Source organism: Canis lupus, chromosome 9 (assembly GCF_011100685.1).
Source record: "Canis lupus familiaris isolate Mischka breed German Shepherd chromosome 9, alternate assembly UU_Cfam_GSD_1.0, whole genome shotgun sequence".
Lineage (NCBI taxonomy): Eukaryota > Metazoa > Chordata > Mammalia > Carnivora > Canidae > Canis > Canis lupus.
This window is the reverse complement of record NC_049230.1, coordinates 15,079,129-15,098,780: the sequence shown is the minus strand read 5'-3', so window position 1 is coordinate 15,098,780 and position 19,652 is coordinate 15,079,129. Positions and strand designations below refer to the sequence as shown.

General features: G+C 53.8%; 2 protein-coding genes across 3 annotated transcripts; both read right to left on the bottom strand.

The window, feature by feature from the left end:
• Positions 1–4,321: 4,321 nt before the first annotated feature.
• GH1 (growth hormone) lies at positions 4,322–6,180 on the bottom strand. The gene is made up of 5 exons (NM_001003168.1): positions 6,117–6,180; positions 5,734–5,894; positions 5,403–5,519; positions 5,074–5,235; positions 4,322–4,622 (listed from the first exon to the last, which is right to left on the bottom strand). The coding sequence occupies exons 1-5, from the start codon at positions 6,124–6,126 to the stop codon at positions 4,422–4,424; spliced, it is 651 nt and encodes a 216-aa protein (NP_001003168.1). The 5' UTR covers positions 6,127–6,180; the 3' UTR covers positions 4,322–4,421.
• A 7,491-nt stretch (positions 6,181–13,671) lies between these two features.
• Positions 13,672–16,995, bottom strand: CD79B (CD79b molecule). 2 transcript variants are annotated; one of them, XM_038546889.1, is made up of 6 exons: positions 16,805–16,995; positions 16,096–16,143; positions 15,064–15,366; positions 14,784–14,902; positions 14,450–14,491; positions 13,672–14,338 (listed from the first exon to the last, which is right to left on the bottom strand). In XM_038546889.1, the coding sequence occupies exons 1-6, from the start codon at positions 16,869–16,871 to the stop codon at positions 14,240–14,242; spliced, it is 678 nt and encodes a 225-aa protein (XP_038402817.1). In that variant the 5' UTR covers positions 16,872–16,995; the 3' UTR covers positions 13,672–14,239. The 2 variants fall into 2 exon arrangements, with proteins under 2 accessions (XP_038402817.1, XP_038402818.1); XM_038546890.1 differs by having other exon boundaries at positions 16,096–16,140; positions 16,805–16,994.
• Positions 16,996–19,652: the final 2,657 nt, after the last annotated feature.

Below are 19,652 nucleotides of genomic sequence, written 5' to 3'. Positions count from 1 at the left end.
TGCTAAAACGAGATCTTAAAACAGATCCTGAATAAAGCCTGGAGAGCTCAAACACAAAGAGAACAGAGCTCAAAATCCAGCAGAAAACTTATGCTGGAACTCCAGGGTCCTAGAGAAAAAGCAGTGAGCCGGATTGGCTCCATGGCTACGAGCATCTGCTTGCTCTCCAGCCTCAAACTGTTTGAAGATCTTCTCTGGAGCCCACCCATGATCACTAATATTAACCTTAAAAATAAAACACCAGTTATTGTACCAGCAAAAATTGGTTTATATGGGAATTACAAAGAACCACAATCCAGCAAAAGGGCTCTAGAGCAGAATCATAGGAAGATCTGCAGGACAAAGCAGAGGTCTGCCCTTTTATAGAGGGGGAAGTTGGGCAGGCTATTGTAAACAAAAAGTCCATTGGAGTAAAATGGGAGCTGGATGTATGGTGGCTTCTCATTGGCTTAGTTGTGAGTGTCTCTCATTGGCTGGGCTGTTGCTGGGGTAGGAGGAAAGCCTTCCCTCTGGCTGCCTGATAGTAAAGTGGTATCTGCAAGGTTCGCCTCTTCCTATTGGGTCTGCAATTGCCTAGTGGAAGGGCATGAGAGCTCCTCCTACTGGCCTCCCAAGTCCATTCTAAACTAGGTTTCCTTTTATTAATTTTCACAGAAGAAATTCAAGTTAGAGTAAATTTAGATTATTTGAGGTTCTACTCAATTTAAAAGATCATATGGAGTCAGAAAAACATTATTAGCGGGGGGGGGGGGGTTTGTTTCAAGATTACTTGAGCTCTGTCTATTAAAATCTCTTTGACAAATCTCACTGACCTTACTTTTTAGGAAGATGTTTTTATTAGAAATTTTAAAAAATTTTTAACTCGTGGTAAAATATACATAAAATTTACCAACTTAACTATTTTTTTAAAGGCATTTTTATATAAACTCTACACCTAATGTGGGGCTCAGTGCTGTACCAACGGAGTTAGCCAGGCACCCCCCCCCCCCCCACCATCTTAACCATTTTAAGTGTACAGTTCAGTAGGGTCAAGTACATTCACACTGTGCAGCCAGTCTCCAGAACTCTAATTGCAAAACTGATATTCCACCAATTAAACAACTCCTCATTCCCTCTTTCCTCAGCCCTGGTAACCACCATTCTACATTCTTGTCTTTTTTAATTTAACTATGCTAAGTACCTCATAGAGGGAATTCATACAGTACTTGTCTTTTTTGTTACTGGCTTATTAGAACATTTTTAGATGACTGTTTAGAATTAGAAACAGAGAGAGGGCAGCCCGGGTGGCTCAGTGATTTAGCGCCGCCTTCAGCTCAGGGTGTGATCCTGGAGACCCGGAATCGAGTCCCATATCAGCTCCCTTCATGGAGCCTGCTTCTCCCTCTGCCTGTGTCTCTGTCTCTCTTTCTCTGTATGTCTCTCATGAATAAATAAATAAAAAATCTTTAAAAAGAAAAAAAAAATAGAGCCACAACTGACCCAGGTCTTCATCCCTGGTGGACCCAGATATCTCATCTTTGTGGTCTCTAACTCAGTGGTTCTCAACTTTGTTTGCACATTTGACTCACCTAGGGAGTTTTTAAAACCACTCCTTCCTGGATCCCTTCCAGACCAATTAAATCAGAATTCCAGGGAGTGGCGGCTAAGGCAAGAATTGTTTAGAAAACATTTCGGGTGTTTCTAATTTGTGACGGAGGGTGGCATCCACTGCTTAATTGAAAAGCTGAAAAAAAAAAAAAGAAAGAAAAAAAAAAGAAAAGCTGAAAGGCAGAATAGCATTTGCCAAATCAAAAAATTTAGGGGAGGTGGTCTTTAAGGTCTTTTTAAATTCTGAAATTTTGCAAGATCAACTAGCTTCTTTGAATTTCTTTTTTTTTTTTTTTTTTTTTTTTTTTGCTTCTTTGAATTTCTCAACAAGTGGTGGCCGGGTTGAGTCTGCTAAACCCAGGAGAGGAGCAGAGGCTCACTGGACTGTGGCTCCCCCTGCAGTCTACTGCTGTCATGACAACGCCACTCCAGAACCGTCCCACTGGCAGCTGTAACACGCCCCTGTAGGCACGGTTCTCCTGCCACATTCATTCAACAAACCTGATTTTTAAAGATGGCTCACATTTCCTTCTAAAACATTTATCCAAGCTAAGAGATTATTATATTTGTGCTCATTACATCAACTTCTGAAGAATATGAGATTTCCAAATAATTCTAAGATCAAATGAGGGATAGTACAGGAATCTTCAGCTTAATATAAGAAATACTTCTCTAAAACCAGGGCAGTTTACTAGAGCAAGTTGCCTTGCAAAATAGTGACTCCTGTGACACTTGTACACAGTGAGTACGGTAAGGGATGCTATGGAGTAAGATTCCTAAATGAGAAAGAATTAGGATGACCTGTGAGGCCCTTCTAACCCCTAAAGTCCACGATTTTAAGTCAGACAATAAAAGAATTATCTATGGCAGATTAATGGTTTCTGAGCCAAGAAATGGAGCTCTGGGTTCTGATTATTCCAGCTTTCAACCACTCCCCAAGGACTTACTAAATGTAAAATATCCAAAATAAATACAGGTGGGTTTTGTTTTAAAGAAAATTCAACACCATATATGAAAACCTGAACTTTTCAGGAAGATTAATTGGGACATCTTAACTGACTTAACATGACTTTTGTATTATACAAGAATTATTGGTTTTGTAAAATCATGTTTGGATAATAGAGTCACTCTGATTATCTAAGTATTGATTTATATAGGTCACTCCCTAGCTAAGGTGCTTGGGTGACCGAAGACTTAATTCTAAAGTGTTAACTTTAGATTAGTTAATTCAGTGCAAAACAGCTGCAATTTCTTGAGTGCTATAATGTGTCAAACACCTCAGAACCACCATTTTATCGAATACTGACATTAGCTTTGGGAGGCAATTTATTACCATCTCATTTTATAGGTGAGGAAACTGGGTCCCAGACAGGTTAAGTAATCTCATGAAGCTAAATTGAAGTCCAAATATTTCTGATTCTTTCCCTTACAAGTTATCTCAATCTGCTGCCCTTAGAACAAACAAATTGCTCACTGACAGCTTGAAGAGCAAATGTGTTTGGGTTAATTTTTGCCCTTAAAAATGTTTTCTATATGGGGGTGCCTGGGTGGCTGATTCAATTAAGCGTCTGGCTCTTGGTTTCAGCTCAAATTGTGATTTCGGGGTCGTGAGATGGAGCCCCAAGTCAGGCAACATGCTCAGTGTCCAGTCCGCTTGAGATTCTTCCCCCTCCCTACCTCTCCCTCTACCCCCACCCTCTCTCTAAAATAAATAAATAAGTAAAATCTTAGGGGAAAAATGTTTTCTTTTTCTTTTTCTTTATTTATGATAGTCACAGAGAGAGAGAGAGAGAGAGAGAGAGAGGCAGAGACACAGGCAGAGGGAGAAGCAGGCTCCATGCACCGGGAGCCTGACATGGGATTTGATCCCGGGTCTCCAGGATCGCGCCCTGGGCCAAAGGCAGGCGCTCAACCGCTGCGCCACCCAGGGATCCCGAAAAAATGTTTTCAATGTGAATTAGTCACTAATGTTTAGAAATTAGATTTCACGTGAAAGCCTGGATATCCTGTGTGTCTTGAAAAATCCAAAGGTCTGGCAGCCCAGCCCCAAGGTCCTGAATCAGGACAAGGCCAGATAGGCCCCACCTTAGCAGGGGACTGAGTTCTCCAGGTTGCTGGGGTCCCCGAGCTCTGGGTTGTATGCCCATGAGGAAGCTGAGCATCAGTTATGATTGATCCCTTTACATTCAGCCCTCCCTACATTTGTAATTATCTACCTGGCACCTGCTGGTGCTGTATTTGCAATACTAATTTGGTGTCTTTCTTCCGCTTCCCTTGCCACCATTCAGATCCCAAATATTCTGTGTCTGTTTGTCCCAAAGCCAATTTGTGTTGTTCCCATTTTCCAAGAGTAGGGGTGTCTAATGTGTATTCATCTTAAACTTTCTGCACAAAAGTAATTCTGATTTCTCTGTTTTCTCCCATGTTGGGGTGTTTTGCTTCTGTACTTAATAGCTTGTCTTGCTTTCTATTTCTTCCCACTCTTGGGTGCTCCATCTGGTGGTGTGGTGTGGGGGGGAGAGGAATGCCTCCAGGTACTTTATGGGGGTGGAAGTGCCCAGAGACCTGGGACCTGGGGCCTGGTCCGTGGACTTGACATGTGACAGGGAGGAGTGACTGTGACAGCTTCTTTCCAGCCTGGGAAGAATCGGGTCAGTCATGGTTCCCAGGAGGCCCCAGTTGTCTTCCCAGCCCTTTGCCCCATGTAATAGCATGACACCTCCTCAGGTGGTATGATGCAACTTAACTTTATTAGGAAAGCACAGTGGACCCTGGAGCGGCACTCCCCAGGGTTGGGGAGGCTCTGGGGAGGGGGTGACAGAGATGCCCAGCAACTAGAAGGCACAGCTGCTTTCCACGAAGCGGCGACACTTCATGACCCGCAGGTACGTCTCGGCCTTATGCAGGTCTTTCTTGAAGCAGGAGAGCAGCCCGTAGTTCTTAAGCAGCGCATCGTCACTGCGCAGGTTCGTGTCAAACTTGTCGTAGGTCTGCTTCAGGATCTGCCCGGCCCGGGGACTGCCATCTTCCAGCTCCTGCCGAAGAGAGGAGGGAAGGGACGCCAGGGTGGCTCAGTGGTTGAGCATCTGCCTTTGGACTCAGGGCGTGACCCTGGAGCCCCAGGATCGAGTCCCATATCGGGCTCCGTGCGGAGAGCCTGCTTCTCCCTCTGCCTCTGTCTCTGCCTCTCTGGGTCTCTCATGAATAAGTGGATATCCTTAGAGAGAGCGAGAGAGATGGGGCAGAGAGGCCCTGTCCTTGGCCGCTGCTCCTTCCCTGTCCCTCCCCACCAGGCTCAGAGAAGGGCAGGCAGGATCCACCCCTGGGGAACGAACGAGGAGGAAGCTCTCTCAGGGGTCCAGGCTGGAGGGCTCACTCCAAAGCACCCCCGGGGCGCTGATTCCCAGCCCACACCATCCCCCACTGGTCGTCTAAGCCAGCGAGGCCACCAGGCCCGGGGCAGGGGACCCACGTGGCCATCCCCACCCGCATCAGGGCTTGGATGCCTTCCTCCAGGTCCTTGAGCTTCTCGTAGACTCGGTCTGAGGTGCCGAACACCAGGCTGTTGGTGAAGACCCTGCTGAGAAACTGCACGGGCCCGAGCCACGACTGGATGAGCAGCAGGGAGAAGCGGAGCAGCTCCACGTCCTGCGGGAGGAGCGGGCGGTGGGCGCCCCAGCCTCGGCCGGGGGGTGGGCTCCCGCTGCCACCCTGCCACCCTGCCACCTGCCCCCCGGGGCGAGGCTGCCCAGGGCCTGATGCCTGTGGCGAGGCGGAAGGGGGGAGGCCCCCGGGCGGCCGCCCGGCCTACTCACGGATCGCTGCTGGGCCTCGTCCTTGCCCGTGGGGGCCGGGATGGTCTCCGAGAAGCAGAAGGCGGCCTGCGCGTTCTGGATGGAGTACCTCTGTCCCTCGGGGATGTACGCCCGCTCCTGGGGACAGGCACCCACCCGGCCCTCATCGCTGCTTCATTCGGAAGCCCCCTCGGTTTGCGCTCCGCCCACAGCCTCTTCCCTCGGGGGGAACCACCCTGAACTCCTCAGTTACCCCCCATGTTCCCCCCACCCACCATTCGAGGGGCAGAAATTCACCCTTTCCTGCCACCCTCACCCCCACCCAGCAAGCACCCCTGCCTGGGGAGCTTACAAACTCTTTGTAGGTGTCGGCAGCCAGTTGGTGCAGGTGCTGGGCCCGGAGCACGGCGTTGGCAAACAGGCTGGACAAGGGCATGGCCGGGAAGGCGCCCACCTCCTGAGGCCAGGGCAGGCAGAGCAAGGCGAAGGCCAGGAGCACAGAGTTCCGAGGGCCTACACACGGAGGGGCACGGACGGCGGGCAAGAGGCCTGGTTCCTGCCAGCCCTGCCCCAACCCCGCAGGGACCCAGAACCTCTAGCACTGGGCCACACGTCCGGGCGTAGCTGTCTATGCTCACACTCAGCAGCCCCAGAGCCCGGGGGTGGCACCCCCAGCCATCTGCAGGCCCCCCTCCACCTCGCCCCTCGGTCCACACCGAGCCCAGGGGGACTTACTTGCAGCCATCGCAGCCGGGGTGAGCCGTCCACAGGACCCTGAGCGCTTTGGGGAGCTGGCTGCTGGGATCCTGGAATCGGTTCCTTGCGGGCCCTCTTTATACCCTGGTCCCTTCCCTCTCTCCCTCTCTCCCTCCGCCCCCACCTCTTCTCTCTATACATTTATTCATCGGGCCACTGGCCGCTCTGTGCTGATGGATTATGTAGAGCCTCCTCCCTCTTGTCCTGTTCCCGCTCTTCTTGGGGTCGTGTCCCCCAGGCCTTCCCTCCCTTCTTGCCCCCTCCCCACTGTCACTAGCCCTGAAGGCTGTGCACATGGGGATCTCAGCTTGAGACATCACCCAATGTATCCTCATTTCCAGGGGGAGCTGGCAGCAAGGAGGAGCCTGAGTCCAGGCTCTGGTGGGATATCACCGTAGGGTTGTCTGCCCAGGTGAGAAGGACCCAACCCGGCCCCCAAAAGATGGGGGGGCATGTCAGGCTGGGTGTGCTGCAAGAGCTGCGCTACCTTTCCTCACCCTCCCATTTCTCTTCCCAGCACGGCTCCCCTCTGTCCACCAGAGAGAATGTGTGTTTGGGGAAAGGGAGCCCAGAACAGCCATGGATTCTGGGGTTTCTGGGCACAGTTCAGTCCCAGATTCCACCTTGGCCACTGTCACCATCCCCCTGACACTTTACCACCATCCGACCACTTTGGCCTGAGGCAGCTGGTGCTGGACACTCACCTCCAGAGGAACCCAGCCCCACTCTGCCCCCCCATTTCCTTGACATGGGGGCACACCCAGGTGGCTGGGGCAGAAGACCAAAGCTGGAGGTGTCCCCCCAGCCCTGCTCCTTGAACCCGCTGCAGACCCGGCCACAAGGGCTTCCCCAGCCCAGTCACCACCAGAGGATCTCAAGATTGGAAGATCCCTTGAGGGCTTGGGTCTCGTCCCCAGCAGTGCAACTCCAGGTACAGCACCCCCAAAAGATGCTCTCTCCAGCCACCCTAGTCTCCTCCCCAGCTTTCTTCTTTTAATATTCATATAGAGCTCATCATTTGAGACAGCATGCCTGTGCATTGTCACATTTGACCCTCACGACCATCTCGTGAAGGCGATATCATTACCACCCCATTTTACAGAGCAGCTGACCGAGGAGGCTCAGAGAGCCTTGCTTGTGAGAGCTTCAGCCTCAGCCGACCTCCAGAATCTTGCTCTTCCCATGTTGATCATCCCAAACCCTTTCTCCCGAGCAGACTTGGGCGGACCACTCAGTTATTTTATCTTCTAAATGCCTCTCTCAACACAGGGATCCTGCCCCTAATCACTAGGGTCCCTTCGTCTCGTTTCATCCTCCCCTAAGAGGCAGATTGTTGTTCTTCATTTCCTAGGTGAGACTGGCCCAGAGACACGGGGTGCGTGTCGGGGGCCAAGTAGCTGTGCAAGGTGAGGGCCGAGAAGGCTGGGTTAGGACTGCTGCCCTCCAGCCCCCCAGAGCCCAGGCTTGAGGACACTGCAGCACCTGCAGGTCACCAGCATCAGATCACCCCCAGGGCTAAGAACAGAAAAGAACACATTCTCTTCCATTTAAACCTCCCACCCCTTGAGTCTAGGAACATTTAGCACTTGCCCTGTGGGGAAATAAACAAATGAACAAGCAAACTCTTCTAGAGGTGGTTGGTTATGGTGTTGGCAACCAATGTTGAAAAGGCACATCCTCGGGGTCCAGGATGCAAGGGCTTATCTTGCCACCTCCCACTTTTAGGATACAGCTTCCTCTTCTCCCATCATTCTAGAGTCATTGCCCAACGGTGCCCTGATTCCTTCTCTGCTGGGGAAGGCCCTGGGACGCACAGAGCTCTTCTCCGGGCTGAGGGAGGGCCAGAGTGGGCTGTCATCAAAGATGTAGGTGTGAGGAAGAGGTTGGGTATCAGGAAGGCTTTCCTGTCTTCCTTGCAGCTCTACCACAGAGGAGGGGCCAGCGGGGAAATAGAGGAAACTCTCCGAGCCCCACATTGCCTTCTGCCTCCCCCACCCCTCTCTTTCCACCCTGTGGAGGACTGATGTGGAACCCGTCATGACCAGTTTCTAGCTAATGGTGGGGGGACTTGTATGTGTACTGTGGACCAGGTTGAAACCTCAGGCCTCCCCTGAGTGAGGGTACAGGAGCTCAAGTTGGGGACTGCTCAAGAACCACATTAGGTAGGCACAAGTGAGGTGTGGCTGAGGTTCCCCACAGGCGGGGTACTGCCAAGAGCAGATGGAACCAGCCAGATCAGGGGAGTCTCTCTTCTCACCAAACCCACTTCTGTTGGCCGCAGAACTCAACTGGCTCACAGGACTCTGGAGGTCTGAGGAGACACCTTTACAAAAGTTTACCATGGTGGCAGCAAGAACCGAAGGGTGCAGAGGTAGATGAGATTTGCCCTCCCATGCTGGGGAGTCACCCATCCTTTCTTGGGGCACCAAAGGGCCAAACCCCAGGTTTCTCCATGTTCAGAGACTGCCCAACCATGGCTTCCGTATGGTGCCCGATAGGAAGAGGCTGTGATTAACATCTCTCAGGTCAGCCTCAAAAGGCTCAAGATGAATTGCCCATTGTCTTGGAATCCATGCAATTCAATGTTTGAAAGCCTTTCATATTTCCAGATTTGAAATCTAGGGTTTTCTGTACCTCTTGTGAAAGCTCACAGATCTGCTCTTGATCTGAAAGTGGCCTCTGTCAGACTTTAGGATCCTCTCTGAGGTTCAATCTGTGGGGTGGGGCCAATTTATTTTGGAGTCACACTTACCATGGCCTTAGGGACAGCTTCAGAAGGATTGGTGGCGGTTCTTTCCACTCCTTCCACCGTGGTCACTTGAGGCCCACGTTTCCACCACTAGCTCTGTGCTGCCTTCCTTGAGGCCAGAAGCTGGGATTGCCCCTGGGATGTAACTCTGCCTCCTCTTTGCTTCCAGCAGGTGTCTGAGCACTGCGTCAATCATGCAGCATTGGGTCAAGGTTTCTAGAGACTATTATGTGGGGATTCCCAAAGGCTTCGTCGGGGAGGTGGAGAAGTGCCCATTTCTGAGTACCAGGCTCTGTCCTGGGTGAGAGGGTTGGGAGGCCCATTTCATACGAGAGCACTCAGAGTTAAAGAAATACAGTAGTTTGTACATAGTCTCTTGGCTTCCAAATGATAGCTGCCCAAGGCCCCCATCTTCCCACCACACGGAGCTCTTGAGAACCCTCATCTGGGAAAGACGGTGCCGCTGCTGGACACAGACAGAACTTTCCTCAGCACAAAGCCAGCAGAGAAGGGTCAAATCCCTGCTCAGAAGATATTCACTGAAGCTGGAGGACATTGAGCGGAAGGAGCTTCACCCTAGAATGAGGTCCACGGACACCAAGAAAAGCTGCAGAAAAAAACAGCCCAATGTAACCCAATTTAATGAACCAGATCTCATCATCCTTCACATGTGAACTGCACGTTTCAGCGTACATCATGTTTTCACTTCCTTTATCTCATTGGACCCTTGGGTTTGCCAGAGGGCTCAAGCATGGAGGAAGGGCTGTGGAGGGCTTGTGGGGGTGGGGACAGGATAGGGGTAGGCACTCTTGGGGGTTGACAAGGGTGTTTACCCTGGCTGGGGATCTCAGAACCATCAAGAAGTGCATCACAGCCTACATAACTGGACCTCTTCAGTAATTTCCACCTTGGGGATTATTCCCCAGGGAGACAGTCCCATTGAAAAAGAAGTAGTGAGTACCCAGGTGTGTCCAGCAGCTGTGGGAAGTCTGGGGTGCTTTCCTGATTGGTGCCCTTCACTGGAAATCACCTTTGACTTCTTTTACCTTATTCTGTGCTTGTTTGTGGACATCTCATGCCCCTTGTGGGAATGTAAACGCTTTGAGGCTGGGTTCATGCCGTTCATGTATTCATTCATTCACTCATTCTCTTCTTCACGCATTAACTGGTTCTAAGAAGTAGTCATTGCTCTTTCTAGATGCCGGATATTGTACCAGGCAGATGGCATGCCCAGATGAACAAAAGACAGGATCCTTTTTCTGTTGGAGCTTATAGTCTATGGGGAAGAGACACAATAGCAAACAAATAAATACATAATGGCAAAATACATCAGGAAATTTCACACTGTGAAAATTGCCATGAAAGAAACAGTGAAGATATAGAGGTGAGAGAAAAGCCTGGGAAGAGGTGGGAAGAGGGCACAGTCCTAGAGCCAGGCACTCAACCAGCACGTGCTAGGTGGACGGAGCGGACGCAAGGACAATGCCAAGGAAAGAACTCGAATACCCACGCACCCAGAAATGGTAAGGTAGGCCACTTTGTGTCTCAATGTCCTTATCATAGAATGAATTTGAAATAAGAAGTACCAAAAAAAAATCATAAAAAGTACAAGATCTTGCAATGCACGGCACTACATGCATGAAAACACTTAAATGAAAAAAATAGATGAGGCGGTATGCAGATGCTGATCACAAGGACACACAAATATTCTACACAGACTCTCGACTTGCAGAACCTGAGCCCTAAGGGGACCTCGTGAGGTGTCTAGCACCGCCCCCCACCCCCCTGCTTTCCTCATGTGAGAAAGTGGTGTTCGGTCAGAGAGAAAGAGGTCTTTATTATTTTTTTTCATTGAGAAAAATGCACTGGATCCATCTAAACGTGTTTTAACAAACTGCACATCAGGATTTAATGCTAGTTGATTTTTGTTCTCTGCGAGTCATCAAAGTTTCCAGGTAAAGGCTTTGGAGTTGGAGGGGCAGCTGAGGTATCCCAGTAGATGGTTTGTTGTCGCTTTGTTTTGGTTTGCAACTGAGTCACCGGCAGATTCTGAGGGTGCCTAACCAGCAGCACCGTGGGAAGCCGGACTCACCTGGGAACTTTGCCGACGTGGGCCCTGAATCCAGCCACTGGGGTCGGCTAAAGAGCAGAATAATCGAGACAGAATCTGGAACTTCCAAACCCCGTGTTCCAAGATGGCCTTTGGGGCCCTTCACAGAAGACCCCACAACTGCTAAGGGACAAACGCTATCTACCAGTGACACCCACACAGTGGCAGCTTTTCATATTTTGTTTTGTTTTTCTCTCACCTCTGATTCTGCTGGAAAAACACCCAAACCCTCAGGTCAGACACCCCAGGCCTGCCAGCACCTGCATCGAAAGGGCCGGAAGTCAAGCTAGAACGAAGAAGGAACCAGCCTATGCTTACACCATGGCCCCGAGGGACTAGGTTGGATTCCCCCAGTGGGCAGTGGGGCATGTGCCCAGCAAGGCACCTCAGGGCTGTGTTCTGGGGAGGGGAAGGCCTGGGGGAGCTGGCCAGAGCCGGACGCCTCGAAGGATGGCCCCGTGGCAGGAGCCCCAGCCCAGCTGGGTCCTGTGTCCCTGTGTGTTGGGACTTGTAAACAATGGGAAATGTTTGAAGATGGCCAAAGTTGTCGCAGGATTCTCTCCTCCCTCGTTTTCCTCCTTTTTTCTCCCTTCTCAATATCTCAGGGCCACAAAGTCCTTCAAGAGAGACAGTTGTGATGTACTGGGAAGAATCCTGGGTTTGGCGTCAGAAGGCGTCCCATACCCCAGAATATATGTTTTGGTCCATTGCTATCTCCCTGAGCCTTGATTTGCTCATTCATCAAATGGGGATGATGCCGCCCCCCTCCAGGATTATGCTGGGGCTTATGCAAGATGATGTATGTGAATCTGGAGCTGTTCCATACAATATTATAGGCATTTATGTAAATATGTAAATATTTTGGGGAGCCCAATAAAAGATTTCAGTTCATGTTTTATCCTAATTGTGGTGGTGGTGGGGTGATATAAATCTGCACATGTGCTAAAATTCATCAGCCTGTATACTGAAAGAAAACAAATTCAATTTTACTATATGACAATTGAAAAAAAACAACAACACAGCATCTGGTTCAGCTCCCTTCCCTCAGACAAGGTTTTATGATTCCCATTCTACAGATTAAGCAACCGAGGCCTAAGGCTTTCATCATCCCCACCAGCATCACACAGCTTCATCTGCCCTGCTTCAGTCAGTTCTGGGGGCCGGGGACCCTTAAGACAGACATGATGATACCCATAGCATAAGCCCCTAAAACAGAAAAACAGAAACAAAAGCAAAACCAAACCAAAAAAAAAAAAAAAAAGACAAACAGACCAGGGAGGACTTCTACATCATAACCATGAGGGCAAATACCTTTTAGGGGTGTCTGGGGACAGAGACAGGGGTTCAGTTCAAATAATTCTCTGCCAACAGCACTGTAAAGCGTTGGAAAAACTCAGTGATTCAAAAGTATTAATCTTTTGGTAAAGTCAGGGCCTTCCTAGACTCAGGGCAGCCCCAGGCCGGGGGAGACCCTACTGGGGGGTGGGGTGGGGGGGGAGTAGTGAAGACACCCTCCCGCCCCCAGCCCTGCTAGCTAGGGTCCCTGGTGGAGACAGGAGGACAGAATTAGCGTCACTATGCAAAGCAGGAGAGGAAAGGCTCCAGCTCAGTGGAGGCAGATGCCTAAACAAACCAGTTTCCTCAGGCAGCCCAGCCCGGAGGCCACGGAGGGAGCAGACCCTGCCTGGCCTGCCCAGCATGGCTCCGAGCGAGCACCCCTGAACGATGCACAAATTGACTGTTTGAAACTCCAGGCGCTGGGACCTTAGCCACCCACCCCACCCCACCTGGAGCTCTGGGGGAAAGCTGGTAAAAACTGGTGACCACTCTTACTGGTTCCCGCATGCCAGGCTTGGCTCTCCCTGGAGGCAGGGATTTCTCTGGCCTGAATCCAGAGCATGAGTGGCAAAGAGGTTTGCAGTGTCCTCCCCAAGGTCAACAGGAAGCGGAGCAAGGCCTGGTCTTGCACATAGAGGTTAGTTGCACTTAAGCTCCTAGCTGGGAACTGTTTCCAGTCACTTCTGCAGCTGGCAGGTCAGGGCTTGAATTTGTAGGACCCTAGGGATCATTTTGTGGGGACTTGGGACCCTAGGAGGACCTCTGATGTGATTCTGGAAAATGTTGAAGGAATCACCTCAGGACCCCCAAACTTCACCACTGCAAAGCCTCCCTCTTTGGGAATCTCTTGCATGGCTCTGGGTCGTCGGACTTAAAAACAAAATTTCCAGGCTTGGTGGGGAGTAGTTTAACTGGAGAATGAGGCCAGCATGGGCAACAAGGCAGTCATGGGGCTTGGGCAGGCCTGGGGATATTTGGAAGGGCTTCTCGCAGGTGGACTGCCATCAAGGACAGTAGGATTGGCTGAGACCCTCGCCCTACAGAGCAGGACCCAGGTGCTCATGTGGGCCAAAGGGGATGCAGGATGAAGGCATCCTTGCCAAGAAGGGCTATCAGCCTTTCTCCAGTCTGGGCCAAGCTAGGTGAGGTGCCCACCCAGGAGGGTGTAACTGCAGATCCCAGCCAGGCTTTCAGACAGAGCCCTAGTGAGCACAGGCGAGGTCTGTGAGACCCATAGCAGTCATCCTCTCCCACACACTACGGGCCCAGAGAACCAAACGGTTGTGCCCAGAGAGATAGTCTAACCCACCCCATGCCATAGATGTCACAAGCCTGTGTGTGGTTTCTCGACACACTGTTTATTCCATGAGAGGAAAGGATCAAGGCTAGGAGCCCCCCGGGGGTGGGAGAGTGTCGGACAGGATCAGAGATGGTGGGAGAGGGTCGGAGAAGGTAGGAGAGAGTAGGAGAGGGTGGGAGAGAGTGGGAGAGGCATGTGGCCCTCCGCAGCCCATCTATGGCCAAGTGGGACGGACCACGGTTTCCCATGGGCTCTGCAGGAAGCCAGTCTGCTCTGAGTCCATTTGCAGTTTCCAGAAAAGCCTCTGCCTTCCCCGTCCAGAACGTGGGCTGGATCCCCACATAGCACCCCCAGAAGACTGGGTCCAGTCTATCCCCAGAGAACTCCCCACTCCAAATCACTGCCCTGCCCTGCGGCCCTTCCACTTTAGTCTCTTTGGCAAGAGCTGGGACCAGGGGCCGGAGGGGCAGGCAGATCTGGTGGGCCAGCTTCAGAGGCTGACCGAGGTCCAGGGAAGAGGGGATGAGCTGGAAGGCGGAGGCGGCTCTCACACAGTCAATGAGGGCCCAGCTGGCTGGGTCAAGGGGCATGGGGAAGCCAGCCCCTCACTCTTGACCTGGGTGCTCCCCCACTGACCACTTCACTTCTCCTGTCCGCAGAGTCACTATGTCCTCGTAGGTGGCCGTTTGGTCAATGTTCAGGCCCTGGAGACACGGAATGGGGCTTAGGCCTTGGGCACTCTCTGACCACACCAGGGGAGGGTGCCGCCAGCCACCCCACGGCCCTCAGCGCTGTGGGGTCCTGCTCTTCCTTACCTCATAGGTGTGATCTTCATCCATCCCAGCCTTGCTGTCATCCTGGTGGGGCAGGGGATGGAGAGCAGAGTGTTAGCTTCCCCCACCCCATCCACTGCTGGGCCAGGCTGGGGAGGTCCACGCAGCCTGAGGGGTTGGGAGCGAGGGGTCAGGGGTCAGGGGTCAGGGGTCAAGGAGTGAGGTGTACTCTGGTGCGCTCTGCCAGAACAACTGGATGGATGAAGGAGAGATCATGGGTGAGTCAATGGGCAAGCTCTGGGGCTGGGGGGACAAAGGCCTTGCCCGTGTCTGGCCCGCCCCGTGGCCGCCTCCCTGGCCCCCCCCAGTCAGTCACCTTGTCCAACAGCAGGAAGATGGGCACGATGATGAAAAGGATGATGAGCAGGGTCTGGATCATGATGATGCCATCTTTTAGTGTGTTCCTCCGCTTCAGCTGGGCCAAGGTGCTGAACCCTGTGGGGAGGCAGGGGGGTGTGAGGCCCGGGGCCCCTGTTGGGGCCTGGCCCCCTCAGGACCTCCTCAGCGGCTCTCCTGGGTGTTCTATGGCCACGGCCACCCTCACGATGTGGTCCACCCTACTGGCGGCAGGCTGGGCTGCCAGGCCCCAAACACACCCATGACTCGCAGCTCGGTGCCACAGCCTTTGCTGAAGGACCCCTTGGAGCACTTCTGCTGGCAGAAGTAGATGCCGTTGTCCGAGAACTGGATGCCCTGGATGGTGAGGGTGGCGACCGAGTCGTTCTGGCTCTGGAGGATGCGGTCCTCTCTCGGCAGGGGCTTGGGCTCCAAGTCCATCTCCCGCTTCCACAACCAGCTCACGGCTCCCACGTCCTTCGTGTGGCACCTGATTTCCACCACGGCGCCCCTTTTCCGGGCTATGAAGCGCGGGCTCTGCCAGATTCCAGAACAAGTGCTTCCTGCGGGCGCCAAGGCCGGGATCAGCAGCCCGCGGCGCCTTCCCGCCCCACCCGCCGACCCTCGTGGCGCTGCCCCGGCTCAGCCCCTCGCCTCTGCCTGCTCTTGGGCGTGGGACAGTCGTGTGTGGGGCTGAGCCACAGGAGTGGCCACAGGCCGACCACTGCGCCCCGCCCCTTCCTGACGGCCCCCCCACCCCAACATCTGATTTTCCTTCAGGAGGGCTCTGGAACCTTCCTATGCCTTTCCATGCCCATAAACAGCCTGATCTCGGCCACACCCACCGGGACCCAGAAGTCCCCCTCCTGCGCCATTCCCAGTGAGGGGCCCCTAGGAATCTTTGAGGCCCTGTGGCCTGTCAGAGCCCCTAAGGTTACAGGCCCCTTCCTGGGCTGAGCCCGACTCCCCAGCTGGACAGACCCAGCCTGAGTCCTCAACGGAATCCCATCAGACTTCCCCCTCCCTCTCTGGGTTTAGCCACATGCCTTAATCGTGGGGCCTGGAGCACTTAGATCTCATGAGGGTGACAGCTGGCAGGAGGGGTGCCGGGGACCCCCCCAGAGCCAGGCCTCTGAGATGGAAACCCTAAGATGACCTGGAAATGGGTGCCCTGGCTGGGGAGATCCAGGGGCACCAGGGCACAGGGACAGCCATGGGACAGCCCCTGGAACCGTGACTAGCCCTGGACACACGCACACTTGCCCCCAGAAGGGGCAGAGGAAGTCGCTGACCTTTGGGATCCTGGTGCCTGTCTTCTGTTTTGGCTGCTGGCACACCTGCTGGGTGGGAGGAAGTGGGCGGGCCTGGGTCAGGGCTCTCCGCTGGAAACTGGCTGCCCCACCCCTGCAGCCCCCTGCATTCCTAGACCTACTTCCTCCTCCCCGGACAGCAGCTTCAGGAGGCCTCAGCCCTCCCTGGCACCGCTCTGGAGAGACGGGAGAGGGCAAGGGTCGCCAGAAGTGCACCTCCCAGCCCCCCCTTCTGCCTTGGCCTGTTCAGATGGCCTTGAGCAGGCTCCTGGTTGAGACAGGGGGAAAGTCACAGCGGGAGGGCTGTCCTGTCTTCCAGACCAGGGGACCATTTCTGGAACGTGCCGCATCCCAGAGTCCGGTTGGGGGCAGCCTCTCTCCTGTGTCCCCTCCCCACCCACAATGCCCTCAGGGGGCCCAGGGTAAATCCTACTCCTCTCCTCCTCCCGTGTCATAGGCACGACCCCTCACACCCAGCTCAGTCTGGCACGCTCCAGGCCACAGACCCCTGAGCCCATCAGCCTGGGTGATACCCACAGACCCAGGCCCCAGGGGTGTCAAGGGAGACAGGAGGCAGAAAGCATGAGACAGAAGGGGGAGGTGGAGAGAGCAGGACACAGAGTGGCGGAAACAGCCAAACAGCCCATGACAGAGAGTGAAACCAGGAGGCCTCATTTTGGGGGTGCTGTACCTGAAAGCAACAGAAGCAACACCACCAGCCAGTTGTGGGGCACGGGAGACAGCACCAGCCCGGCCATGGTCACCTCTCCGCTCCGTCTCGGACCCAGGCTGGTGATGAGGACCGAGGCTCCAGGGGGGAAACGTGTAACTGCCTGGGCTGCAGCCTGTCCCCTCCCTGCCTCTTCCCCACCAGGCCCCTTCCTGCCATGCAAATTGGGACCCAGGGGAGGCACCAGCTCTCCCGGGACCCTGGGGGAGGGCGGGCTCTCTTGTCAGCTGTGCTGCTAAAGCATCGCAGCTGGGGTCTCTAGTGGATGACCCCGGGAGGCAAGGGCCGCTGAGTCTTCTGAGGGCAGTTGTGTCCCTCCCTGTGGCCTCACCCCACCGGTGGTCGTGTCCCGGGGTCCCCCAGCCTTCCATTGCACAGTCTGCATTCCCCGGCACTTAGCTGGATACACACAGGTCCCATGGGTGACTGTGAGCACAGCTCCTGGGCGCTACAGAAGAGAGGCACCAAGGAAGGATGGTGCGAGGGGGCCGGGGTAGCAATGGGCCGAGGCCGGGACCCGGAGGGGACCAGCGTGCAGCCTCTGGGCTGGAGTGCAGGCAGCCATGTCGGGGCACAGGAAGACCTGACCCTGTGGAGGAAGGGAGCCACAGAGGTTCTTGAGCAAGAGCCTGGTATGGTAGCCGCTTGGGAGAAGACATGGTCCAGACCCAGGCAGGAGGCCTCCCTCCCTCACTTGGTGAGAGAATCTGCTAGAAGCTGTCAAAGGGGGTGGTCTTATGTAGAGATAGCTTAGAAAAAAAACCCACCACTCAGCAATCAGGGGACTCCCAGGGAGTTGTCCCTAGCTCCCAGTTCTTGGGGGGGCGGCAGGAGGCTAGTGTGGGGGAATCTCCAGGTTCTGACACTCAAAGGCTCTCTGGCTTTATCTTGCCCATCAGTAGAGTTGGATGGAACCGTAGTGTTCAGACGTTTGTCTGAGTTTCTGTCTTTGTGCCCTTGTCCCTGGGTCAGACCAAATTTTGCACCTCGGGGGCTGGGACTGCCCTTGTGCAGTGCACAACCTGCACGGCCACACATGGCAGGTTTGTATACCTCAGCCCTGCAGCTGAGCCCACTCTGAGTTTTATGTCTCTCCCTTTTTCTCACTTGTCCCCTTGATCCCTCTCTTCTTCCAACTCCCAGGAGGGGAAGAAAGATTCTGAATCCTATATACGTCTCCTGCCTACATCTCCTTCTCCTCACCACCTTCCACTTTTCAAACAGCCTGTGTTACCAGTGGGACTGTGGGTTTAGAGAGATGTGGACCTGCTCCATGCCAGGATTGGCAATGAGAAAGGGAGGGGTCTGGGTAGACCCCCTCAGTCCTGGTGGACATGTGCCTCATCTGGTTAGGTTGGGGCCACCGCCAAGGAGTGTGGGCCAGGACCAGAGCTATAAAAAACAGGAACGGAAGGGTTAAGGTTTCATCCAAGGAACAGCTCATTCCTGGCAGTCCCAGATGTTCTTGCTGTTTCCAGATGTTCCAAACGGAAAAAAAAAAAAAAAAACAAACATTTCTCTGAAAAGGTGTCAGATGTTCAGTTCACAGAACAAACAGCCCAGGAATATAAACATCACCTGAGGTCAGCCTGGGGACCATAGGCCTCCCGTGCTGGTGAGGGTGGTCGGAGACTCCCCAGAGGAATGGGGGCGGGGGGGAATCCAGGGGTTTCTTCCTTTAGCAAAGTACCTCCTCACAATGGAGGCCTTGGTTAGCTTTGGAGTTAGTGACCCCCCAAAGTTGGGAAGATAAATGGGGAAGGCTTGGGGCACACACACGCATGTGTGTGTTTGTGTGCACGCGTGTGTATGCTCACATGGGTGTGTTGCCTGGGCTGTGGGGTGTAGGCCCTGCTCAGGAGCTTGTCCTGTGGCCCAGGGGGCGTGGGGGTTGGGGGGCAGATGGCATCTTCTGAACACATCCACGCATCCACATACCCTGGGGGCAGGGATGCAGATGTGTCCTTTGGACTTCATTCCCATTCATGCCTGGCAGGGATCCATTTTCAGGAGTGGGTGGAAGCAGTGGGGCCCTACCGCCTGCAGGGTTATTTGTCACAGTTGGGGCTGTGCTGTTCCCTCTCCGGTGACAACAGTACAGAGCTCTGTCTGAGGTTATGACGCCTTTACTTTCCTGGAACAGGAGGCCCCGTGAGCCCACTCCTGCCTCTGCCCCGGCTGCCCTGGGCAGTACACCCCGACATTTGGCAGCCCCCGCCTCACCTTTCCAGGAAGGCAGCATGGAGACAAGGGGTAGGGGTGTAGGGAGAGGGGCAAGGGGCTGAGGAGTTTGAGGAAGCAAGAGGTCAGGGACCCCCCCCCGCAACCCCGGGAGGGGTAGGAAAGGGCAGGGCCTCAGTCTGGAAGGAGGGGCTCGGACGTCCCCCCCCGCCCCCATCAGCTCTTCTGGCTCCACGGGGCCTGCTGTCCTGGGGCAGAGGCCCACTGGCTAAGAAGGACGGAGGCTTGCTTCCGGGCCCTGCCGTGTGCCAGCCAGAAAGCCGCCCCAAGCTAGCGGGGCGGGGAGTGGTCCCACCCCGGGAGCATCTGAAAAGCCACCGGGGTCATTTCAATGGTCACAGTGGCCAACGGGCACCACTGACCTTCCTGGACCAGGGGTGCTGAATCCCCGGCAGTGAGAAGGACAGCATCTCACAGAGCAGGGTCCCCGCTCCATACGCCAACAGCACCCCAGTGAAGCAACACCCGTTTTTAACTTCTAGAGATCAAGTTCCTCATTTATGTAAAATAGAAATAATCATAATAATCCGTTCTTCACAGGGCAGTCCCAGGCATGGGAGGGGATCCG

Excerpts from the sequence above, each read along its gene's own strand:
- GH1 (NM_001003168.1), bottom strand. Across the intron at positions 5,236-5,402 it reads ACGAGGCCCAGCAGCGATCC|GACGTGGAGCTGCTCCGCTT; the intron begins GTGAGTAGGCCG and ends CTCCTCCCGCAG. Across the intron at positions 4,623-5,073 it reads GCATCCAAGCCCTGATGCGG|GAGCTGGAAGATGGCAGTCC; the intron begins GTGGGGATGGCC and ends TCTCTTCGGCAG.
- CD79B (XM_038546889.1), bottom strand. The coding sequence starts at position 16,871 with ATGGCCGGGCTGGTGCTGTCTCCCGTGCCCCACAACTGGCTGGTGGTG. Across the intron at positions 15,367-16,095 it reads CAGGCACCAGGATCCCAAAG|GAAGCACTTGTTCTGGAATC; the intron begins GTCAGCGACTTC and ends TGGCGCCCGCAG. Across the intron at positions 14,903-15,063 it reads CACCGAGCTGCGAGTCATGG|GGTTCAGCACCTTGGCCCAG; the intron begins GTGTGTTTGGGG and ends GCCTCCCCACAG.